Source organism: Macrobrachium nipponense, chromosome 46 (assembly GCF_015104395.2).
Source record: "Macrobrachium nipponense isolate FS-2020 chromosome 46, ASM1510439v2, whole genome shotgun sequence".
In the NCBI taxonomy this organism is placed as follows: domain Eukaryota; kingdom Metazoa; phylum Arthropoda; class Malacostraca; order Decapoda; family Palaemonidae; genus Macrobrachium; species Macrobrachium nipponense.
In genome coordinates, this window is record NC_061106.1 from 29050515 (window position 1) to 29074729 (window position 24215).

The 24215-nt window shown below is 42.3% G+C and overlaps 2 protein-coding genes and 1 pseudogene across 2 annotated transcripts in view; 1 reads left to right on the top strand and 2 right to left on the bottom strand.

The window, feature by feature from the left end:
- The window catches only part of LOC135214522 (palmitoyltransferase ZDHHC17-like), a gene marked incomplete at its 5' end in the record, with an annotated part of 64929 nt that extends 45676 nt beyond the window's left edge, over window positions 1-19253 (bottom strand). The window contains 6 exon segments of the mRNA XM_064248895.1: window positions 6330-6455; window positions 15382-15544; window positions 15774-15983; window positions 16099-16176; window positions 18499-18620; window positions 19107-19253. Coding sequence (XP_064104965.1) covers window positions 6330-6455; window positions 15382-15544; window positions 15774-15983; window positions 16099-16176; window positions 18499-18620; window positions 19107-19253 — 846 coding nt within the window.
- LOC135214842 (cingulin-like) overlaps window positions 1-24215 on the bottom strand; it is a 478670-nt gene that overhangs the window by 244720 nt on the left and 209735 nt on the right. The gene's annotated exons all lie outside the window — the stretch shown is intronic.
- LOC135214843 (palmitoyltransferase ZDHHC17-like) overlaps window positions 1-24215 on the top strand; it is a 208078-nt pseudogene that overhangs the window by 108181 nt on the left and 75682 nt on the right.

Consider the following 24215-nt stretch of genomic DNA (forward strand, 5'->3'; position numbering starts at 1 on the left):
CAATATCCGATTCTAAAAAGGTTGTGTGCGTTTCTCGAAAGACTTGACTATACCGTAGTCTTAAAGTGAATTCTCTACTACATCCATCTCACTAAGCATGTATTCTAATAAGCCATGCTTTCGTAAGCATGAGAGCATTATATAATATAATGTTCTACTGCGTTAGAATCCTCTAATAATGTTACCTACGGTAAACAGCATTGAAAGGTTATAATATTTTTCTTATTGAAAGCTTCTTAGCAAAAGGCAGACAATATTTTATTTGTGTTAGTTTAACTATCTCCTCCATTCGAGACTAAGTCCATGATTGTAGGGGGGATATACGGTTAACCATTCGATCCCATTGGAGAGAGAGATGTAACCTACCACTCATGACCGAGAACCGGATGGTACTGTATCAGCCTTAGAATGACAGCCCGGCAGTCTCGCTCGCTGCCTGACTGCATTCATCATGAGTTGCCAGTTACTTCATTAAATGAAGAAATATAATAAAATTATTCTCGAGCCTAAGGAAGCTCTTAATAATGCAAATTTAAGCCAAAACCTTTGTTAAATACCGAAGCTGAGTAGTTATTGTCGTAACAAACCTTTTAAGCGAAGTCCTTACCAGGAAAAAACCTGCAAGGATATAGATAATTCCGTAGCGAACCACAAAGGCAACTCTGGTATGGGTATATGACTTGTCATTCAGTAGTCGTATACAGCAAGTCTTGCTACTACATTCTTTCCTCTCCGATTCAGAGAGAGAAAGGAAATCTTGCCCTCTTCGTTCTTTTCGTCAATAAACACGAATTAGTATTAGTCGAAAGAGATCGCAATGAAAACTCTAGGATCGAAGAGAATCCCTCAAATTTTTATTCTCTTGGATATAAGGCCGTATTCTATGCCTCTATTATTTGGAAGAGCCTCTAATCAATGAACGAGAGCTCGTACGAATCTTGTTTAATTTGCAAACGATCCTGAGAAAAAACTCCATCATCATCTAAGTCCTCCTGACAAGAATGACAGCCGCCTGTGCGATATATTGCATTCTTCTCAGGAGACAGCTGTGCTTGCGGCAGATTTCCACCAGAAACGGACATATCGTGAACAGGACGACGGCCGCCTGTGCGGCACCTTTCATCTCTGTCCGGAGAAATCCGCTCCTGGTCCAAATCATAGAGACGCTTCCTGGTTGATTTCTCCGTATGAATTCTTTTGAGGTAGATCTTGGCGCTTGGTGCTTAACCGTTGCCGAAAGTCTGGTTTGTTCAATGCGCTTGGACGTATCTGTCCGTCTCGGACTGTGTCACTGTCGTCTGTCCGAGCTGTCCACCTATGGAACTTGGCGCTTGGCTGGTGTCATTCCAGTACGACACTTCTGCCTGTCCGTCTTGTCCGCTTCTGGCGTCTGTCGCCCGGACGGAGTTGCCTGCGCACGACGTTTTGTCCAATCCAGGCTGTCCGCCTTGTCAAGGTTGTCCGCAATCGGCACGAGTCCCTTGGACATAGTTGTCCGCATAGGACATATCCGCCTGTCCGGGCTGTCCGCGTCTGGCGAATGGCGCTTAGAACACTTTTTCCTGTCCGAGTTAGACACTCTTCGTCATTGTCCGTATGTTGCGTCTCAATCCTATGAGTTTTCGTCCTTTTTTCTTTATTCCTCTCTCTACTCGTACGAGGAGTAGAGGAGACAACTCTGGAGTCCGGAACGCCCGTAGGACAAGATCTCTTAACAGGAAGAAAATCGTCCTTTCTCCTCGGAAGGTCTTTTCTCAATACTCCTACTAAAGAGGAAATTTGTTCCTGCATTTTAAGTAGGAAGTCCGTTGCGGTTTCTTCCTTTTCTTTGCCATGAATAGGAGAATGCGCTCTGGAAAGCGTAGATCGGGATATTGTCCTCTTGGTCTCTTTTCCTCTCGTAGGGAGAATCGTCCGGGAAACGTTCCGGGCTCGAGTCCAACGTCGGAGCTTTCCAACTCCTCTTGATCGGACGCGACAGTTCGTCGGAATTCCATCCACTTCTTCGAGGAGACGAATCGGAAGACGAAAAGCACTCTTTTAGGATGCTCTTCCAATGGCGATCCTTGGCAGTCTGGGACGCTACAGATTCTGCCGAGGGGACGGCTGACCGGTGGGGATTCTCCGTAACCTCCGTACAACTGTCGACATTCCTTCTCCTCTGGGCCTGGGAGCTTGGAAGAGGTCTAGGTCTGGGAGCGAGACAGAGCCGATCGAACGCACCCTCCACTATTTTAGGACGCCTTTCCAATGGCGAACTTGGCAGTCTGGGAAGTTCTACAGAGTCTGCCGAGGGGACGCCTGATCGGTGGGGATTCTCCGTAACCTCCGTACGACTGTCGACATTCCTTCTCCTCTGGGCCTGGGAGCTTGGAAGAGGTCTAGGTCTGGGAGTGAGACAGAGCCAATCAGACGCACCCTCCACTTCAATGGTGAACACTATATTCACTTCTTACCTTTTTAGAGCTCGCTTTTGAGCTACATCCATTATCTTCAAATTTGCATATATAAATTTGTAGTTTATGTGGAGTAAGAAGGTGATGAGGATGCAACCACTACTAGTACTGCTAATACTCTAACTGCTCGTTAGCACAAACGCTATTAAAGCTTATAAAGTAAGCGTATCTAGTTATATGCTTTTCTGACTTCCTAAAGTAGGAAATTAGAGTTTTCCTCAATAAAATTGTAACCTTTATTACATGTAATAATGAATAAATATTAATAAATCCCTTTATTGCAAACTATGTGAGTGTCTACCAATAATTTCGGTAGTTTCAATTAGTATTTTCTTCGAAATTTCAAAGCGAAATTCATTAAAAAGTTAATAAAAGCGTATGCCGAACCGAAGACCCAGTACTTCCCTGCAAAAGACAGCCCAGAAGATCAACGGCGATGAAAAACGAAATCCAAGTCAGGAGGTAACAACAACGATGTTATGGCTACCCGCGACAGAGCAAATCTGTCTTAGAAAATGGGATGGTTCCTAGTTCTGCCACCCAGCGGCAGTGGCGGTAGATCACCTGACCTACCTGTAGCGTGTGCCGCGAAATTCGAATTTCTGTCGGGGACGACGGAGTCTATAGCTAAGTATATATCTGCCAGGGAAGTTGAATGTATAAAATTGTATTTTAAATGTTATTTTTTCTAAAAAGTCAGAAAAAACTGGTCTTGATGAAGAAAAATTTTTTTTATAATAGCTGCTGTGAGTACTATACAGTAGCAATTACCAAGTTTTCCCTTCATCCTTCTCAGACAGGTGTGACAACAGTGCACGAGTCAGCCAAATGTCCATTACCCTTCAGCTCTGTGAAAGAAAAAACTCACTACGGATTCCGATGCCTTTTTGTCAAGGAAAGTGAGTGAGTTGAAGACTCACGGAGACTACCAAAAATAGCTTTTTCGTTTGCCAAAACCTGTTTTTTTTTATAGCAGAGCCACTGTTCTTTCTCAAAGAACCATACAAAAATAGTACTGACAGGTGAAAAAAAGGCATGGGTCATGATAAAAAATCCAAAAGACCCAAACATAAAAATGGCCCATGGTTATGTCACTTAAGTTATTAATTACCTTCGGTTATTTAGAATACCCATTAGGGTTTTAACAATGAAGGATAACAAAAGACAAGAACCTAAATATGTTATTCTATATGTTTCTAAAGTGACTTACCTAATTATGCCAGACGGATATAAGATTATTGTGCACTCTCCCAGCAATATCTGAGTTACCACAGCAGCAAGAAGGCGGTTTGCTTTCCACTAAAGTGCCTAAGGAGCCAGGATTTACCATACAACCTACTAGCTAAAAGTGTACTCGAATTCATTCGATGTCAAGGCAGCAGTATTCAAGTCACTGCCCCTGATGACTTCCTTGTAAACTTGGAGACTTTGCAAGTAATGTCTCCAACAAAAACCAAGGATACTACCCCCAAACATCCTGTGAACCAGAAAGGGGGTCAGGGTGAGGTTCTGCCTTTCTAATTAAAGGCACTAGGAGAATTCTTACCCCATGCAGAGAAAGTGGCTTGTTTGTGATATACAATTAGTGTAAGAAAAAGGACCATCTGGGACGTTTGGCACAACATCTAGGTAAACTTGGCGTGCTCAACCCAAGCATAATGTCTTATCAGTAATTATGAGTTCCCATAGAAGACTAAGGGATTTCTTCTTCAAAGGGTCCTAATTTTTGGCCAGGAACGAGTAGCCAGAAGACAATAGTGACAGCTAGGTGTGTGGGTGATGAAATATTGTCCCAATCTGAAAAAGTCAGGATGCCAACCACCTTCTGGAGCACCGAGTTGTAGTTGCATTAGGAATCAAGATGACTGGGGGTCAAGAAACCATATTCTGGGATCTGGTGATGTTGAGCCTTACATGAGTTGGTCTGTTGCAATGCAAAGGAGCAGAGAAGGGAATTAAAAACTTCTAAATTTGAATCAATGCCACACCCATAATGCAAAGGCTTTGTTAAAACAGCCTTGCATGATAACTGTAATAGCAGCAAGGTACTTGTCCTCAAACTCATAAATTAGACATGTAAAATTCTTTCAAACATGGCTCAACCAGCTCTCGGTGAGGGGATAATCCAACCACACTTTCCATACAGACTATTATTGCTGGATAAAGTCTGTAGCTTTTGCACCGGGTACCTAGCAATGTAAGATGAGTAATCTCCATAGTAGACTAGACTTTAAAAATTCACACATGAAGGCCATGGGATGCAACAGCAAACAGTAGTATTAGGGCCAATTTTCTTGCCCATTGTTGCAGTAAGAAGCAATGACTCTTTGGGCAATTTGGGACACTGAGAGGGAGCCGAGTGAGAACACAACCTCTTAATACAAGTGACCACTGTCACAGTGTCAGAAACCAACAAAATTTTGGAGGCTCCAGTTTTCTGAGAGGCAGGAAGATAGCCATCAGCTCCAAAAAATTGAAGTGACATCTCCTTAAAACAGGTGAATATCTTTCTGCAACTTGATGCCCCCCCCGGCCCCCCCCCCCCCCCCTCAAGTCTGTCAAGGAGGCATCTGTGTGTATTACTACCCACATGGACAGGAATCAGTTAGACTTGTTTTGCAGAGCTCCCTTCCAGGTCAAAAAGTGTATTATCTACCCAACTACCTAATTACAGGAGAACCCAGATTGGGTAGAGAACTCGTGCACATTCTTTCCTATTCTGGTTTGAGCCTGGCTAAGAAGACAACAGGAAGGATATCCCAACTAAGTCCCTACCACACAAAATGACATATTTCTAATCAATATGTATTTTTCATAGCTAATAATGCTGAGGTCTTAACAATAGGATCAATCTTCTGGTGCCAGCTGGTGTGAGGTGGGATCTATTCACGTTTATCATGGAACCTTTTGACTTGAGTCTGTTGACTAACAATCTCTTCTTTGGTAACTCCCTTGATTAGCCAATTGTCTAAGTGGGTTCTGGGACAACCATTGCTGCTAATTTCTTCAAGATTCTCACACAGGGACGACTTTGAATTTGTAACACTGAGAAGGAGTGGAAGGGAATAATAATAAGGACTTGTTATGTCTCTTTCACCTTGATAAAGTGGTCCAAGTTTTATCTTGACAGATGTCCCGGCTGGTAGAATTGGACAATTATGCCTAACAAACTTTTTACCGGGTCTTAAGACTAGGTACTTAGGAAGTAACTGCAACGTTTTGTCTACACACCACTACAATTTTGAAAATATTTTGGCAGGAATGTGTGAGTGATTCATGAGACACGAGTAATGGAGATGTTGGCTGGTATGTACACTGCTGCCTCACTTGTGTGAGAAGAGTGAAGGAAAACTGGGTATATGCTGTAGGCAAGGGAAAGAGCCCTCTTGCCCTCAGTCCTTTTATACTCTATCTTTATATAAAATCAAATGCACTATATTCTGGCCAAGACTTCTCAGACAATATTCACAGAATTACATAAGTTCCAGTACTTGTGATGTATTCTGATGATGCAAATATGGGTTTTTGTTTACCATACCAAAAGAATAATAATACTGTATTGCTAAGAATCTTATTAGGCTTTAAATTACATTAACAAACATAAATGTTAACACAGGCCTGGCCTAGTCATCAAGTCAGGCATCATTGCTATGATTCAGATAAATAGCATATTGAGGAAGGGCTACGCCCCACACCATGCTGAAATATAAAGGTTTCACTGCCTTTATGATAAGTACTATGCGGGTCAAAAATAAAAAAAAATAAAAAAGTATCCTCATTTTTTCAAAACATGAAGAAAAATTGGGGTGCATCTTATGTGACAGGAAATATGGTTTATGTTACATATGTCATATACACATCAAAAATACTAACCTTATCATTGGAAATGCGATAACATATATTTCTCGCTGACTTCTGCATTTCTTGTAACTTATCTAGAACTTTTTTATCAAGCCACTGAGTTTTTCTTTTCATTATCAAACTGTAAGCTGATTCTCCCTATAGAAATAAAAAAAAAGAAAGTTATTTCTCAAAGTACAAACAAACAATAACAGTTCAATATACTTTACTTTAAAAACTGTATCAGTATATAACCAATACTGCATTCTATGAAAACAACATTGTCAAACCATTTGCAGGGAATTTCTGACAAAACTGAAATCAAACTGAAATCTTAAATTATTTTACAATAATTATTTTACAATAATTTTACAATGTTTTATTATTGAAATGAGTAAAAAAAAATTAACTAAACAATGAGATATTTCAGTTCCCAAGGTTACATGGGAAATTTATTCTTTCCATGGCCTTTTGATTTTTGCATTTTCTGCCTGAATCCCCCCACCTAGACTGAGTTGCCTTCTATGCCCTTTTCCATTATTTTCTACACCTTCCAGCAAGTCTGCATCCTGTTATTTCCTTAACTATTGTAACAGTGGTCCCTCATATTTGCGGGGGATGCGTATCAGACCACAACCCCGTGAATAGTTAGAAAAGTTGGAACCCCTATAAAAACTGAAAACATCCTATTTTGTTAGTTACAACTTAAGAAAAACCCACTAAAAATGATTATACTTGGTTTTTTCATAGTTTTATCACAAAAAGTGCATTTTATGATGGGAAAAAAAAAAAAAAAAAAAACGGAATTTGTGGATATTTCTCATAGAAAAATACCGTGAATATGTGAATTTTCTGCAAATAATGCGGGGAAAAGTTCCCAAGAGAAATCTGCGAATGTGTGAGTCTGCGAATACGGGGGGGTCCACTGTACTTTCTGTTCAACTGCTTCTTACCCCTTCTCAAAAAAAAAAAAAAAAAAAAAACAAAAAAAAAAAAAAAAAAAAAAATCTTATAACTGAGTGTTTTAATATATGTAGTTTCATCCAAAAAGTGTATTTAGTCATGAAAATACAAAAATACAGTACTATATAATTAGAAAATATTTCTCACTGAAAAAATGACAAATTTTTTAATAAATTTGTATTTTTATAGCTAACAAACCTGAGATCTTAATAATAGGATAATCTTGCACCAGGTGGAAATCAGTTAAAAACAATTATGTGGCATCTGGCAATTCATACGTATATGAGGTGGAAGCTGGTCACCAACCAGGCATAGAACCCCATGACGCATCAGTCTTTCTTTGACCGCCTTGGAGAGTAGTCGCTTGCGCTCTCCTTCCCAAGCCAGTTGCTTTGTTTGCCCGTGATCTCTTTGTTTCAGTGTGTTTGTCTTGCTAATTATCATGAAGTCATCCAATACTTCTAGGCCTCGTCAATGCATGTGCCTGGGCATTCAGGGGTTTCCATTATCCAAGTTTTTGGCTGCTACCATTACAGATCCCCATACTACATGCAGTAGGTGCCAATCTAATTTTTGTACCATTACTAACCCTGGCCTGTGTCGCAGTGGAAGGCATTCTACAAGAGGGAGCATCGTAAAGTATCTATAGTGTACCCCCGAATTTGCGGGGGATACATACCAGACCTCCCCCCTCTTAATAGCTAGAATCCGCGAATACCTGGAACCCCTATAAAAATGCTTAAAACAGCCTATTTTGTTAGTTCAAACTCAAGAAAAAACCTCTAAAAATACTCATAGTACCTGGTTTTTTTTAAAATAGTTTTATCACAAACAATATTTAATCATGAAGTTGATATGAAAATACAGTAATTTATGGATATTTCTCATAGAAAAATAAAGCAAATACGTGAATTTCCTGCGAATAATGGGTAGATGTGGTCCACAGAGAAATCCGCAAAAACCAAGACTAGTAAAGACGGCCCAGAAAACAGTGGCCTCAGCTCAAGACAGACCACATGGAAATTAAGGCAGAAGTTCAGAAGACAGAAAACTTTGGAGAGAACTTCAATTACATTTAAACCAACCCACAAATGAAAAAATCTCACATTAAATAATGATGACTAGTCAACATCTGCAAAACTAGGTAGTAGCACTTTTTGAAAATCAACCAAAAGGTAAAGTAGCCAGCCAATGAAAGAATGAGGAACTCCCACTGGATCTGCTTTACTGTAGTATTTACTAGTTAGCCATCATTAGCAAGAAAATGATATTGTTATGATACAATAAAGTTTCATACATACTTACCTGGCAGATATATACATAGCTAAGACTCCGTCGTCCCCGACAGAAATTCAAATTTCGCGGCACACGCTGCAGGTAGGTCAGGGTGATCTACCGTCCTGCCCTGGGTGGGTGGCAGGATTAGGAACCATTCCTGTTTTCTATCAACATATTTTTTCTCTTCCACCTGTCTCCTTGCGGGGAGGCTGGGTGGGCCCTAATCGTATATATCTGCCAGGTAAGTATGTATGAAACTTTATTGTATCATAACAATATCATTTTCATACAATCAACTTACCTGTCAGATATATACATAGCTGATTGGCACCCTTCGGTGGAGGGTAAGAGACAGCTACTATATGGAATAGACAGGTAAACAACATATGTTGTAGGTATAAATAAAACCTTGGTTCCTACCTGATAGGTGGTAGACTTCGTGGGTGTTTGCCCAGTAGTCTGCATCACCTCAAGAAACTTTAGCGAGATATGTGATCTATGGCCGAGAGTTCTTGTGGGTCTGCCGAAGGGGTCTTATCCACTTACTCGGCAGAGCCTGAAAGGACTTTGTCAATGGGTGCTGATCCACTTATATGACAATACACCTTATGAAGGAGCGCAACACCGATCCCGATCACCTGATCCTAACACGAGGGTTCGCGCTCAAATTGGAAAGAGTTATCCCCTCCCCCCACACTCCTTTCAAAAACCCCAATAATTTCACTAAGTTAAAAAACTTTAACTCAAAGTTAAGGATCAGTGTCGGCTCCTTATCCCAGTAACGTATCCGCAGAAACGTATAAAACCAAAAGAGAAGGATCTCTCGTAGGTTAACTTGACATCCTTTGTGTAATGAGAAGTCAACACAGAGTTGCCTCTACCGTACAACACAGCTAATATGTCTTATATGACATATTGTTATGTAAAGAACAAATATTTGCAAAAGCGCGCACTTCCTGCGCTTTTAATTCTCAGCTGTTTGAAGGAATCAAGTCACTAATGAAGTGCTTAGGAGATCTCCATGTTTCAAAGAAGACCAGGGCTTTCTTGAAATGGATCTCACCCGACTGAAGCCTGAAGCCTGGCAGGAACCTCGCGCCTGGCTGGTGCTTCGCTCTTGGTTGGGCGCCTAGCGCTTGTCTGGTACCTTTCGCTTGACTGGCGCCTCGCATCTGGATGACGCTTCGCAGTCTTTAGCTGGAGATTCGCGCCTAGAGCCTGGCTTTTGCGCCTTGGCTGGCTGGCTCGCGGCTTGCCTGGCGCCTCGCGCCTGCCTGGAGCTTTGCGCCTGGCTGGCGTCTAGCTCCTGGTTTGGAGTGGCGCCTTGCGCCTGCCTGGAGCTTCGCGGCTGGCTGGCACCTCGCGCCTGGCTGGCGTCTCGCGCCAGGTTGGCGCTTTGTGCCTGCCTGGCGCCTCGCGCCGGCTGGCTGGCCTGTCTCGCGCCGGTTGGCGCTTTGTTGCCTGTGCCTGGCGCCGCCTTGCGCCTGCCTGGAGCTTCTCGCCTGGCTGGCGTCTCGCGCCGGTTGGAGTGGCGCCTTTGCGCCTGCCTGGAGCTTCGCCGCTGGCTGGTACCTCGCGCCTGCCTGGCGCCTCGCTCCTGCCTGGCGCCTCGCGCCTGGGTGGCTCCTCCCCACTTGCCGGAGCTTTGCGAGCTTGGTAGAGTCTCGAGGATGTCTGGCAATGTCCACATCGGACACTCTTATCTCGTCCTATATGTTCGCATCTAGCACATCTGTGTCAGGTTGTAGGCCCGGTCTTTCTCCTCATCAGACAATGACAGTGTTCTTGGGGCTGTCTGCAGGTTTCTTCTTCCTTACGACTGTGTCAGAAGGTCTTGAGTCGCCTTCTCAGTTAATGACCGAGAAATGTCCTTTCACTACTGAGAAAGGGAACAAAAAGTCAGACAAAGCGAGTACAGAAGCGCTGCCCTCTGAGCGTGGGAGACCGCTTTGGTTAAAAAAGACACTATATACTGTCCTCTTTTTAAGAAGACCTGCTCCAAACAAAGAGGAGATCTCCAACCGAGCCATCCTGAACCGCTTTGTCTATACAAGACAAAATACACAGAAGGACTTCTGGTTCGAGTCCTTCAGAATCAAGGGCTTTCTTGGACATCACCCAAGGGGACCAATCTAAGAAGTTGAAAACTTCCAATACCTGAAAGAGTCCCTTGAGGAGATGGTCCAGTTCTGAAATGCCCCAAGTTATACGGGCAGAGTTCAAACCTTGTCTACGTGAAGCGTCAACTAAGGTCGAAAAGTCCGCTTCTGACGTAGACGGAAGAGAAATACCCATATTCTCTCCCGTCTGATATCAAATGCCTCTTTTACCAGCTAGTCTCGCTGGAGGCATGCAGAAGACCGTTCTAACTAACTCCTTCTTCAACTTCATCCAAGAGTCTAAAGACTGAAGAGCCCTCTTCATCGAAAATGGCGGGCGGCAATTAATTCTAAGAAAAAACGAAGATTCTTCGTCTTTGCACTCGAGAAAAGAGAGCGCGGAGAAGGAGGAGAGGCAGGAGTCAAGTTGTCTCCATACTCCTCTAGAAGCAAGGCTGTCAAAACATTATAGTTCGACGAGTCCTTCTCTTCCTTGATACTCCTCCTCGAGTTTACTTCTAACTCGGGGTCTAGATGAGTCTCCGCTGCTAATCAGTACGTCTTTCCTCTGGAGGAGACAAACTCCTAACTAGGAGAGCTAAGGGAATGATATTCCTTCCTCTTCCCGCTTTAATAGTCCTGGAAGGCGCCAACAGCCCAGGCTTCTCTCCATAAATGGATGACGCTTCCCGCTGGATGACGCTTCTAGTCAGCCAAGCGTCCTGGCTGACGCCTCCCGTTTGTGTGGCTGCTGACGTCTGGATGACGCCTCGCGCCTGGAAGACGCTTCGCTCTCAAAAGGCGTCCTAACTGGCGCCAAAATTTTGGTTGGAGCCTCGCGTCTAAAAGCAGCTTTAAATGACTATTCATGTCTTGACGACGTCTCACGTCTCTCTGGCGTTACGTGTCTTCCGCAAGATTCTCCCGATCTCGCTCTCGAAAACCGAAGCCTCTGCGATATGTTTGGAAGCTTCACGTCTGCATGACGCCTCTCGCTTCGCAGGGGAGAGAGGACGAGACTTCTTGATTGGAAGCGCAACGTCCTTCCTACGAGGCGCTAACACTCCCACCAAAGAGGCCAGTTGCCTCTTGTACTGGCAAGATAATCTTACTTGAAGCTTTTCCCACGTCATCTTCAATCGGGGGAGAAGTAGGAAAGGAAGCAGTCTATAGGAAGCCTGTTCGTCTTCTCACAACTCTTTCCAATAAATGTTAAACATGGTTAACAGTTATTATCGTCGATCGAGAAGGATCTCTTTGTTAACGCGAATAGGAGCGAAAAAAGAGATTCTCGATGCTCTATGCGATATGAGAGTGTCGTGGAACTGGCCTAAGTGATTAAATGGGTAACGAAATCAGGAACGAATCTTGCCGTTACCGAGCTTGGTGTCCGAGAGTCTACTGGACTCCTAGTTAATAACTCGCTAAAACGAGAAAATCTTGGATGGTGCTCTTGGCTCACTGCGCGCCAGGCTGCGCTTCTAGCGCAAAAATTTTGCGCCAGGCTGGCGCTTCTGGAGCATTGCGCTAGGTTGGTACTTCTGGCGCGTTGCGCCAGACTGGCGCTTTCTTCTAATTTCTTTTTTAGTTTATGTGCCAGAACACCTGTGCCTTTATGGTACCCGACATCCTTTCACATGTTTTAATTCCGTTCTTAGTAGGAAAAAACTTTATACACGTAGTATAGTCCATTCAGGGAACAAACAGTTCTGCCCCAAAGAGAATGTTTCCCATCCGACTCATCCATCTTTTTCTTCTGAGCAGGTACTCTAATAAGCTATGCTTTCGTAAGCCTGAGAGCATTACATAATATAATGTTCTGCCTGCGATTAGAATCCTTTAATAATGTTACTTACGGTAAACGCATTGAAAGGTTGTACTATCTTCTCTTATTGAAAGCTTCTTAGCAAAAGGCATACAATATTTATTTATGTTAGCTTAACTATCCCCTCAATCCGAGGTTAAGACCGCGATTGTAGGGAGAGGATACGGAAAGTTATTCCATCCCGCAGGAGAGAGAGATTCGCCCGACCGCTCATGACTGACACCTACATGGTACTGACAGTAACTGGCATAGGCGTACTGCGTTGGTCTCAGGCTCTCAGCGAAAGCAGTCCCCGCTTACTCTTCCAGAGTTGCCAGCTACTCCCAATTAATAAAGGAATTAATAAAATTTATTATCGAACTTCAGGAAGTTCTTATTAAAGCATATTTAAGCGAAACAAGACTTCGATAATCTAGAAGCTAAGTAGGTGTAGTCTTAACAATCCCTTTAGCGTAGTCCTTCCTAGGAGAGACGTAGAAGGATACTTGTAATTGAGTTGCACAGAAAAGAAGTAACTACGGTATGTTGTTATGAAGTTGACCGTATCGTATTCTCATACAGCAGAAACTCTACTACCTTCTACTATCTTCGTTCTTTTTGTTAATAGAACGATAGAAAGAGTACACACATATATATATATATATATATATATATATATATATATATATATATATATATATATATATATATATATATATATATATATATATATATATATATATATATATACACATATATATATATACATATACATACATATATATCCTTAAGGAACGAAGTTAATCAAGGAACTCTTTAAATCTTCGTGATTTCTTCATAAATCGCGGAAGGAGACAGAATTCCTGTTCATCACTAGGGTTTTACGGAAGGAAGTAGATATTTTCTATCCGCCATCATACCCAAACATCGATGAGATCTTATTAAGAAAAACTCCCAAAGCTCTTGCTCCTCAAAAACGAGGGAAGAGCATGGATGAAGGAGAGAGTCCGCATTGAGAGGAACTGCCTAACAAAGGAGTCTTCTGAATAATGAAAAGGGGCTTCTCTTAATATCAGAATCCTTCTGACAAAAGCAACGGCCGCCTGTGCGACATCTTGCACCTTTGCCAGGGGAAAGTTGTTCAAGTTAAAAATTCAAAGAGGAGTCTCGCGACTGACCTCTCTCTCTAATGAAGATTTTTGAAATCTTCTGACGCCTGGCGTCTGGATCCTTGCGCCTAGCGCCTAGCGTCTGGATAGTTCCGCGCGCCTGGAATGTTCCGCACGCTAGAAAGGAGACTCGCTCTTGGAACGTTCCGCTTGCGTGGAAGGTCCCGTGCGCCTTAATAGATCCGAGCGCCTCTAGTCTTGTTATACGAGCCTCTTGCAGAAAAACGTTCAATTGGAAGCATCCTTCTTATTGCCATTCTACTATAAGGCTCCTTAGTTAAGCCGTCTGTTTTCTCTTTGAAGGCGCCTTGCGCCAAGAAAAAGTTCTGGAAACGCGGCTCGCACTCAGTTGCTGGAACGCGGCTCGCGGTTTATCTGTATGAACGAGGCTCGCGCTAGTCTGTTTGGAACGCGGCTCGCGCTAGTCTGTTGGAACGCGGCTCGCTGCTGGCTGTTGGAACGTGGCTCGCGCTAGCTTGCTGGCTGGCTCTCAGCCTCTCGCTCAGTGAGTCAGTGTTCTCTTATTCAGAGAACGAGCCAGATCGTCCGAACTTCTAACATGTACATTCTTCGTCTTTTCGGATGTAAGATGAAGAAACGGAAGAACAGACGCACTTTTTAAAGGCTGCCTTTGCAATGGCTATCCCTGGCAGTCTGGGACGTTTTACAGATCCTGCCGAGGGAACGCCCGATCGGTGGGATTCTCCATAACCTCCGTAAGGCTTTCGACTTTCTTCTCCTCTGGGCTTGTGAGTTTGGAAGAGGTCTAGGCCTGAGAGCGAGACAGAGCCGATCGAACGCACCCCTCTACTAATTAGGACGCCTTTCCAATGGCGAACTTGGCAGTCTGGGACGTTCCGACAGATTGACCTGCCGAAGTGGGGACGCCCTGATCGGTGGAGGATTCTCCGATAACCTCCGTAAGGCTTTCGACTTTCCTTCTCCTCTGGGGTATGTGAGCTTGGAAGAGGTCTAGGCCTGGGAGCGAAACAGAGCCGAACAGAACGCACCCTCCACTGCACTAACAGTAAAAACACTTCTTACCTTTCAATAGCTCGTATTTTGAGCTACATTCCTTTGTCTTCAAATTGCAATATGAATTTGAAGATTCTGTGAAGTAAGAAGGAGATGAGGATACCACACTACTAGTAATGTTAATGCTCTAACTGCTCGTTAGTACGAGAGCTATATAAACTTTTAAAGGAAGCGTAACTATTCTTCCTTACATCGTCAAGAAGGAAGTTAGCTCAATCAATTCTAACATTTACTACACGTTATTATGAATAATATTAAAATTTTCCTTCTTGCAAACTGTGTGATTGTCTACCGAAAAGTTCGGTAGTTTACACGTAAACAAATTCTTCGAAATTTTCGAAGCCAAAGTTTCAAAAACAAAAAGAATTATCTGCGTATGCCGAACCAAAGATCCAGTACTCCCTCGCCCTGCCAAAAGATAGCCCAGAAGATCGATGGCGATGAAATCCAAAAATCAAGTCAGGAGGAACTGCAAACGTTGTTTACATTCCAAGCGACAGAAAAAATATGATAGAAAACAGGAATGGTTCCTAATCCTGCCACCCAGGGCAGGACGGTAGATCACCTGACCTACCTGCAGCGTGTGCCGCGAAATTGAATTTTCTGTCGGGGAACGACGGAGTCTTAGCTATGTATATATCTGACAGGTAAGTTGATTGTATGAAAATATGAATTGAACAAATAATCTAATCTTTTGAGGCTAGCAAATTTTATCGGTACATGCATGAAAGCCTTACCTGAGCGTTAGCTATATCGGCATTGGCTCCATGGTTAACTAACACACTAACAGCCATATGATTTTTTGCTATAACTGCCCAATGCAAAGCAGTATTGCCATGAAGACGATCAGCCATGGAAGTGCTGGCACCAAATGTTAGGAGTAATCTTGTTGGATCGAGGCTGCAAACAATTGACAGAATACTTTTAGCAAATGGTGAAATGGATTATAAATACAAAAATTAACATTATACTTCCTTCAGCAAAACAAAGTCATTTGTTTCAAGGAAACGTTGATAATGAAAACCATAAATAAAAACGAGTCTAAAGTTCCAATATCACTGAAATTTAGTTCACTATATAGTGATCAAATGGTCTTGTTAAACTTTACTTTATAATATACTGAACTTACCTGGTAACTCTGTAAGCACTCCACATAAGTGGGGTCATGCCATTCTTATCCATTAGATTAACATTAGCCCCTCTGGCAACCAGGTATGCAACAATGGCTGTGTGACCAAATTGAGCTGCTAGATGTATGCATGAACATCCTTCACCATCACGTAATGAGGGATCTGCGCCATACTTCATTAATAATACTACCATTCCAAGGTGACCCTGTCTGTGAATTAGGGTGACAAAGGTAAGAATTAGGAATAAATATAAAATAAATTTTTTAATAAAAAATATAAAAAAATTATGAAACACATCTACACTAAAATGTTTAGTATACAAACCTCGTTGCCCAATGCATTGGAGTGGACATAAGCTCACCACCAACTGCATCCACAACTGCTCCTTTACTGACATAGTACCTGATTGGTTAAAAGAGAATTATAATTAAATATACAGCATCTTTAAAACTGAAAAATTTCTTAAAACAATTGGGACCTACATAATTACAATGCAAATTCATGTCTTACATATGGTACTGGATCTTGTGCTAAATGGTGTTTTTACCTTAACTATGGCAAGTTAAAATCGAGAGCAGCAGCTTTTATGATGTCCAAGTTAAAAAAAAAGTGATTCTTGGAAAAACTACATAAAAAAAATCTTTTAGGTTGTACTGAATTATTTTGATACAATAAAAAAAACCCAGATATTTTGCTTTCAAAACACTACAAACAATAAGAACTACAGCACTCTTCATTTCATAATGAAGTCTGGTTCCAAAGTCTAGCTTGCTGAATAAACTAGTCATTAAGCAAAAATGACAGTACCCTTATCCTGCCAAGGCTGTGTCTGAGAATTTACTTTGGCCTGCCATACTAAACTGACCTTATCCTTCATGAGGTAGATTTTTCAAAATGTCCCCTTCTTCATAATAAACAACAAACCATTTTTAATTATCACATCTTTAATGATAAACCATATTTCTGGGCTCAGCCGTGTCGCTCCGTGAAATGTGTCCCCTTTAGCACTATTTTATTTATTTCATGCTGAGGCTACAGGAACTCCACATGAATTTACCGTTCATGATTCTTACAGGGATTTTTCATTATTTTAACCATATGGATTCTTTCTTGCATTCACATGCTCAGCTTGCAAATTTTAACACTGGCTATTTGCAGCTGGCACAAGTCTTAAGATACTAAGGAAGCCTATTCACTTAAAATGTACTCTATAAAGAAGTCTTGTCCTCTAGTAAGAATGAATTTGTAATTAAACTATGTTCACTGTCAAGTTTCTACTTGACAATGAGTAGCATCTTTTCTGTACAAATTATCATCTCCAAAGCGTCTTCACACAACAGGACTCTGTGAAATTCAACCACTAATGTGTTCTTGTGGTTCCTTCCTAAATTTTTTTTCATCAAAGTAGGTATGGCCTTTCAACTCTTTATGGGAGCCACAGAAGCCCCACATACACTATCATATATAATTTCTCATAGGGGTTGTGTAACCAACATTATTTCTCCTATTCATAAGGACTATAAAGACATTTCATTTCCAATGATATGCTCACGAATAATATGAAGCAAGTATACTGACCACATTTCTTGAAATTTGGTTCACTTTCCATATGAATGAATTTCTTACTAGAGCACAGTTCATAGTTAACAGTGAATATCATAGTACACACCTAAACATTACTAAATATTATTCAATTATACTGTGTGCATAAGAAATTTCAAAAATACAAACATGTATTTATGGGAAAAATGCAAAAGAATCCATGTGAGTAAAACTGGACTTGACATAGGAAAAACCTATTTTCGGTAGTCACTGTTGAAACCTGAAGGAGTTACCTTTCCATGGTCTAACCAGAGCTCCATGGTAACCAGACAAATGTCAAAGAATTCTCTTTTAGCTGGTCTTGTGGCCAGGTATTGTGTTGTAACAATAAACATTACAACATGTGACAGAGTATAAATGGACTCGGGATAAGAGGGCACTTTCTCTTATCCTTAGCAGTTAATGGCAGGGGTTCCGTACCTGGGGGCCTGACGCTAACCGAAAACCGCCCCCAACCAAAATTCAAGTCTATGGGCACCACAATCCACCTTATGGTTCCCCAAACTTGTTAACGATGCTTTAGACATTGTCACGGCCAGATATTTTGCCTTAATATGTAATAACTTTGAATGAAAATGTGGAATTTCATTTCCTTAATCATTTACTATGGTCTGCATGGTAGTTTTCAGACTGTTAATGTTTCCTCCATCAATAACCAGACAACAGCGCCATAAACCCTACGGAGGGTAAAACCCAGTTAGGAATCTATTTAACAAGTGCCGTAAAACTGAAATGCCGCTGACCGATACCGACGGTAAAGATGGGCTCCCTGTACTTTAATTACATACTATAACTTCTATACAATGAAGACAAAATTGATGTAGTATGAGGGGAAAAAGATACTATACAGTATTTATAAAGGGAAATAAAATAAGCACCTAGTAATAAAAAAAGACAAACACACAAAACTTATGTGCTGCTGTAAAGGTAAACTCTCAACTTTGACAAAGTTTAACAAAATGTCACTGAATGAGATGCAAGGAGTGGAAGTGTGTGTAAAAATCCTTAAAATGAACTCATCAATACTACCATTATATTATTACAGTAATAATATGATACAATACATAACTCCTTCAATGTGATAATTCAATAAGAGAAATAAATTCTGTATGGCAACGTTACCTAACGATATCCCGTCGATTGTTTATTGCTGCCCAATGAAGTAGGGTTACATTTTCACTGTCTCTTTTATTGATATCATATCCACCTTCAATCAACTCCTTACATCGCTCTATTGCTCCATACTGAAATAAAATTTTTTATTTTAAAATCATTCTTTTGTTCTATTGATAAAAAAAGACATAGTACCTTCCCCTAAATAATTTGAAAAAAGTGATATAGTGAGGACACATGACCTCTAAAAAAATTACTGAACTGTTTATTTAACATGATGACCATCAAAATTAATGAATACAACAACTGACTAATCCTTGCAATGCAGGATACTCAGAAGTGGTCTGGTAACTGGTAGGTATAACTGCCTAATAAAATACATTATGTAAGAAGCAAACTACAGCTTAAGTAATTCTTCTTTAATTGTAACAAGATACTAATTCATGATAATAGCATTAAAAATCTGAGCTTGTTATTATTAAAACTGAATTCTTAGCTGTACTAATAATTTTTGCAAAATTTATTAAGTCTTCATGAACACTAATCAGATTTTGATTATTTATTACCATAACTTATACAGTAAATTAAAATAAAATAAAACACAAAACAATACTTACTTGCGTTGCTTTAACAATATCAAAAGTAGAAAAATCTGAATCATTTGTGTTGCGAGTTGTGGGCTCCGAGTTGTGTATGCTCCCAACAGCCTCTTCCAGATCTGTCTCTCTTTCTACACCATACATACCGCTGGGATTGCATGCATCCTGTTTTGGAAAATAAAATCATTTAATATTTCAGCCTACAAAGTAAAATTAATAAGAATTAAAAACAATTGTCCTAAAAGTTGTCTACTTCTCCCTCCAGTAACAGAATTTTATTTTGTGCTCAAGATCATAATGAAAAGATAATAATGTACAGAAGCAATGTCATAGGCCAGCAATATACTAATGAGTCAATATTCTACATAAAATCTGAGATCAATATCTGACCTTCAACTTGTGAAAAAAAAAAATACATGTCAAGATCATCAACAAAGAAACAACCATCATCTACATATCGCACTACATCACAAGAAACAAGGTGAAGGAAGATTGGAAGTTCTACCAAAGTAACACTAGTGAAACCCCATTACTGTACGGACAGGGAAAGGAATGGCTGTAGGAACATCATTTAAAAATAAATATATACCAGTCAGCTATAAAAAAATGTTATTGTTATAATACAATTAAGTTTGTTCATACTTACCTGGCAGATATATATATAGCTGTATTCTCCGAAGTCCGACAGAATTTCAAAACTCGCGGCACACGCAGTGGGCGGCCAGGTGGTAGTACCCATTCCCACCGCTGGGAGGTGGATATCAGGAACCATTCCCATTTTCTATTCATATTTTTATCAGTGCCACTGTCTCCTGAGGGGAGGTGGGTGGGCACTTAATTATATATATCTGCCAGGTAAGTATGAACAAACTTAATTGTATTATAACAATAACATTTTGTTCATGAAACTTACCTGACAGATATATATATATAGCTGAATCCCACCTTCGGATGGTGGGAAGAGACAGAATAGGATTTGTAGGAAACTTATATTAAGTAGATGATGTACACCTTGGTTCCTCACCTGTTAGCAAAGTAGACTCGTGGATTACTGTCACTTAAGGCCTGCTTGTGCTTAATCAGAGTTGCCAGCCAGGTGGAGACCTAGTGCTGGTGCGCTCTGGATGCTCTGTCAACGGGGACGTGACCTCAATGTGACAAGAGCATAGAGCCATACAAATGAGGGCAACGAAGCAACTGACCACCACCTGACCAACTATCCAAGACCCCCACCAATGAACTTAGCTAAGCTAAGAGATGGGAGGTCTTCACCAAAGACTCACCACAACCAAAAAACACAACAACTAAAAACTAACCTAAACCTAACTAAGGGATAGGGAGAGCTACCTTCAGCCCCCAAGACTGTGTCTGCAGAAACGTATGGCCCAAGAGAACAACAGTCCTCGTATATCGTTCTCACATCTCTAAGTAGTGTGAGGCGAATACTGAATTGCTCCTCCAAAAGGTGGCGTCAAGGATGTCCTTGATCGACATGTTCCTTTGGAAGGCAAGCGAGGTTGCGACAGCTCTGACCTCGTGAGCTTTCACTCGCAAGAGGCTCAAATCGGTCTTCTGGTAAGACGAATGAGCCTCTTTAATGACGTCCCTCAGAAGAACGCCAAAGCATTCTTGGATAATGGTATATCGGGCCGTTTAACCGAACACCACAGATTATCGAGGGACCTCGTACCCTTAGTCCTTTGTGGACATAAAACTTTAGAGCCCTGACAGGGCACAGGGCTCTCTCAGGTTCTTGGCCCACAAGGCTTGTCATACCCTTAATTCAAAGCTCCTTGGCCAAGGGTTAGACGGGTTTTGGGTTTTCATTCTTTGCTAAGAAAGTGGGACTCAAAGAGCAGACCGCATTGGTCACCTTTTGAAGCCCACTCGCTTTACAATGGCTTGGATTTCGCTAACTCTTTCGCCGTCGCCAGAGCAGTTAGGAAAAGAGCCTTCTTCGTCAAGTTCCTAAGAGACGCTTCATGGAGAGGTTCGAAAGGACTCGACATCAACAGTCTAAGGACTAAATCTAAGTTCCAAGAAGGAGGCCTCGCCTGAGGTATCTTGGACGTCTCAAATGATCTCAGGAGATCGTGAAGATCTCTGTTGTCAGACAGGTCTAGGCCTCTGTGTCGGAAGACTGCTGACAGCATACTCTTATATCCCTTGATGGTCGGGACAGCCAGCTTCTGCACATTTCTTAAAAATAGCAGGAAATCGGCTATCTGGCTCACAGAGGTAGTGGAAGAGGAAATTCCCTCCTTTCTACACCATGCCTGAAGGAAGCCCATTCGACTGGGTAAAACAGCTCTCGAGGAAGTCCTCCTAGCGTTGGCGATCGCCTTCGCAGCTGCTTTAGAAAAACCTCTCGCTCTGGCCAACTTTTCGATAGTCTGAACGCCGTCAGACCCAGAGCGGAGAGGTTCGGTGATATCTTGCGAAGTGGGGCTGTCTGAGTAGATCTTTCCTCCAGGGCAACGTCCTCGGAAAGTCTATGATGAAGGACATTGCCTCCGTGAACCATTCCTTCGCGGGCCACATCGGGGCGATCAGGGTCAACTCGTCCCCTCCGATGACGCGAACTTCCTTACTACTTCCCCCATGATCTTGAATGGCGGGACGGCATACAAGTCCAGGTTCGTCCAGTCCAGAGCAGAGCGGTCTATAGCGACTGCTCCCGGATCCAGCACAGGGGAGCAATAAAGAGGCAACCTCTTCGTTCTCGTCCCAAATAGGTCGACTAACGGACGCCCCCACAGTCTCCAGAGCTCTCGACAGACGTCCTGGTGCAACGTCCATTCCGTCGGCAGGATCTGATCCTGTCGGCTGAGAAGGTCTGCTCTGAACGTTCTGGACTCCTGCGATAAATCTCGTCAGGATCCTTATCCGTCTCGCATCTGCCCACAGCAGAATCTCCCTCGCTAAATAAAATGACAATTTGTCGAAAATTGCATTTTTCCTAACTATACAAACCTGAGGTCCTTTAACAATAGGAAGGTAACTAGCGGCAGCTGGGACGGTCGTAAGCTTCGAACAAGGGGAGAACGGTAGTTAACTGCTTCGTCCGATCCGTCGCGCGGGGGTGAAGAATCACTTGTGCTTTAGGCCATGACAAAAAAGTTGCAGAGTGAGGGGTGGCATGAGGTGGGACTATATGTAAAGGACCTCAGGTTTGTATAGTTAGGAAAAATGCAATTTTCGACAAAATTGTCATTTGTTCCGATACGTAATACAAACCCTCGGTCCTTTAACAATAGGAAGACTCACTTCTTGGTGGGAGGAATCTGAGTCTTTTTGGTGAACAGACTGGTGTTCGTCCAACCCTGGAGTGCCTCCCTGGTCGTAAGAGCAAGGGAGGGATCCAAAACCTCTGTCCGATTGATCGGGTGTGCCACCGCAGGATCAATGGTCAGACCTCTGGGCCAAGTACTAAGAGAGAGGCAAGTCGTATCTCTTCGTACCAGCAAGCAAGAACTTGTTCCTGTTTGCAAGAGACAATCATAAAATGATGGGTTTGTCTCAATTTGGCATCCACTTCCTCCCCCCACCCCTTGTTGGAGGAAGTGGTGGATATTTACTCTATCCCTACTGAAAGGGATAGGATGGTGCTCTATTGAGTAGCTCACCTGCATCTCGTCCTTACCCAGCAGGGTGACGACCGTGTCCCTCTACCCAAAGGTAGATGGGAAGAAAAAGATGGAAGAGGAGCCAGTCACACTCTCATTCCTCATCCATTCTTACGGTCACACCAGGACTCGATGCTGTTCAGCCTGCGAGGGTCTGGGTTAACTACACAACGTGTTGAGCAACCACCACGGTTCCCAAGGAAAAAAGATCCAAGGAACTGTGGGCAATATCCTGAAGGTAGAAGGAGGTGCATGCGGTCGGTTGGACCAGGCGCCTGCCTTCTATTACCTGCGCCACGGAGAAGTTCTTGCGGAAACAAAACGCGAGAGAATGATGAAGAGGCGTCCACACTCATCCTGGGTGTCGAGTTTCTTCAGACAGCTCCGTCGCACCTTCACAGGACAAAGCAGCATAGCCTTCGTATCGGAGGCGGTGAAGTCCATTAGGGAGGGTATTGTGAAGGACTCGAACCAATCGTCAGTTACCGAAGGGTTCTGAGTCTTCGCTACGAAGATCGGTACGAAATCGAGCGTCACAAATCCCCATCCCTTTGTGCTTGACTTCTCAAGAGAAGTCATGCAGTTACCTAAGACGAAAAGAAGGGAATAGTCGTATGACCTATCCCTCTTCTCGACTTGGTTATGTACAGTACTCATACTGACAAGCTATTAAGACGAAGTAATGATTGCTCTGGAACAACGAACTAAGTCCACAGCATAGTTCGTAACTGACTCGGGCGCTCTGACAGCTTGCCGACGACTGGTTCGGAATCAGTAGAGGCAAGTTGTCCAAGCATCCGGGTAAGTCACGTGACCTTCGCCCTTTAAAGAGTTATGCTGAGAGACCAAACAAATAAAATATTTGTTAGTCACCCGATGCGGACGGCGCGGCGATGATTCTCTTAATGCATAAGCTCAAAAGGCGAAAGTCAATTGCCTTCAAAAGACCGAGGTCCCTGATGGCAAGAAAATCTCATAGACGTTGAATCTCAGCTTAAGGAGAAAACAACACTATGTGACGTTGAAGACGAAGGTAGGTAATGAATGCAACCTACGTCTTCCAGCTGAATCGAGAGAAGGAATCTCAAGATTCTAACTGTGCTTACAAATGACTGAAAACGCTAACCGCCATTTCATTGCTGTCCGTTGTGCAATGAAAGCGGGGCGTTCTTCAGTAATGAAACACAGGGGAGAGCCGCTTGAAGAACTGCTTCTCATGGCTGAACGTTTGGAAGTAGAGCTGGCAGGTGTGGGAGTAGGCGATGTCTTTCAATCATCTGCTAATCCGGGCCGGGGTGAACAATGAACAATTGTACACCCTACGAATACAAGATATTTTGAGGACAAACTCAGATTCCGCAAAAATCATTCGCATTATCGGGATACGATGCAGCAAGAGACTATTACAGAATTCTGTTACCGTGCGGTAAACAGAAAGATGAGAGTCGAATAGATATCTCTGTTTAAAATTCTCGCAATACCGAAGACGATGAATACTAGC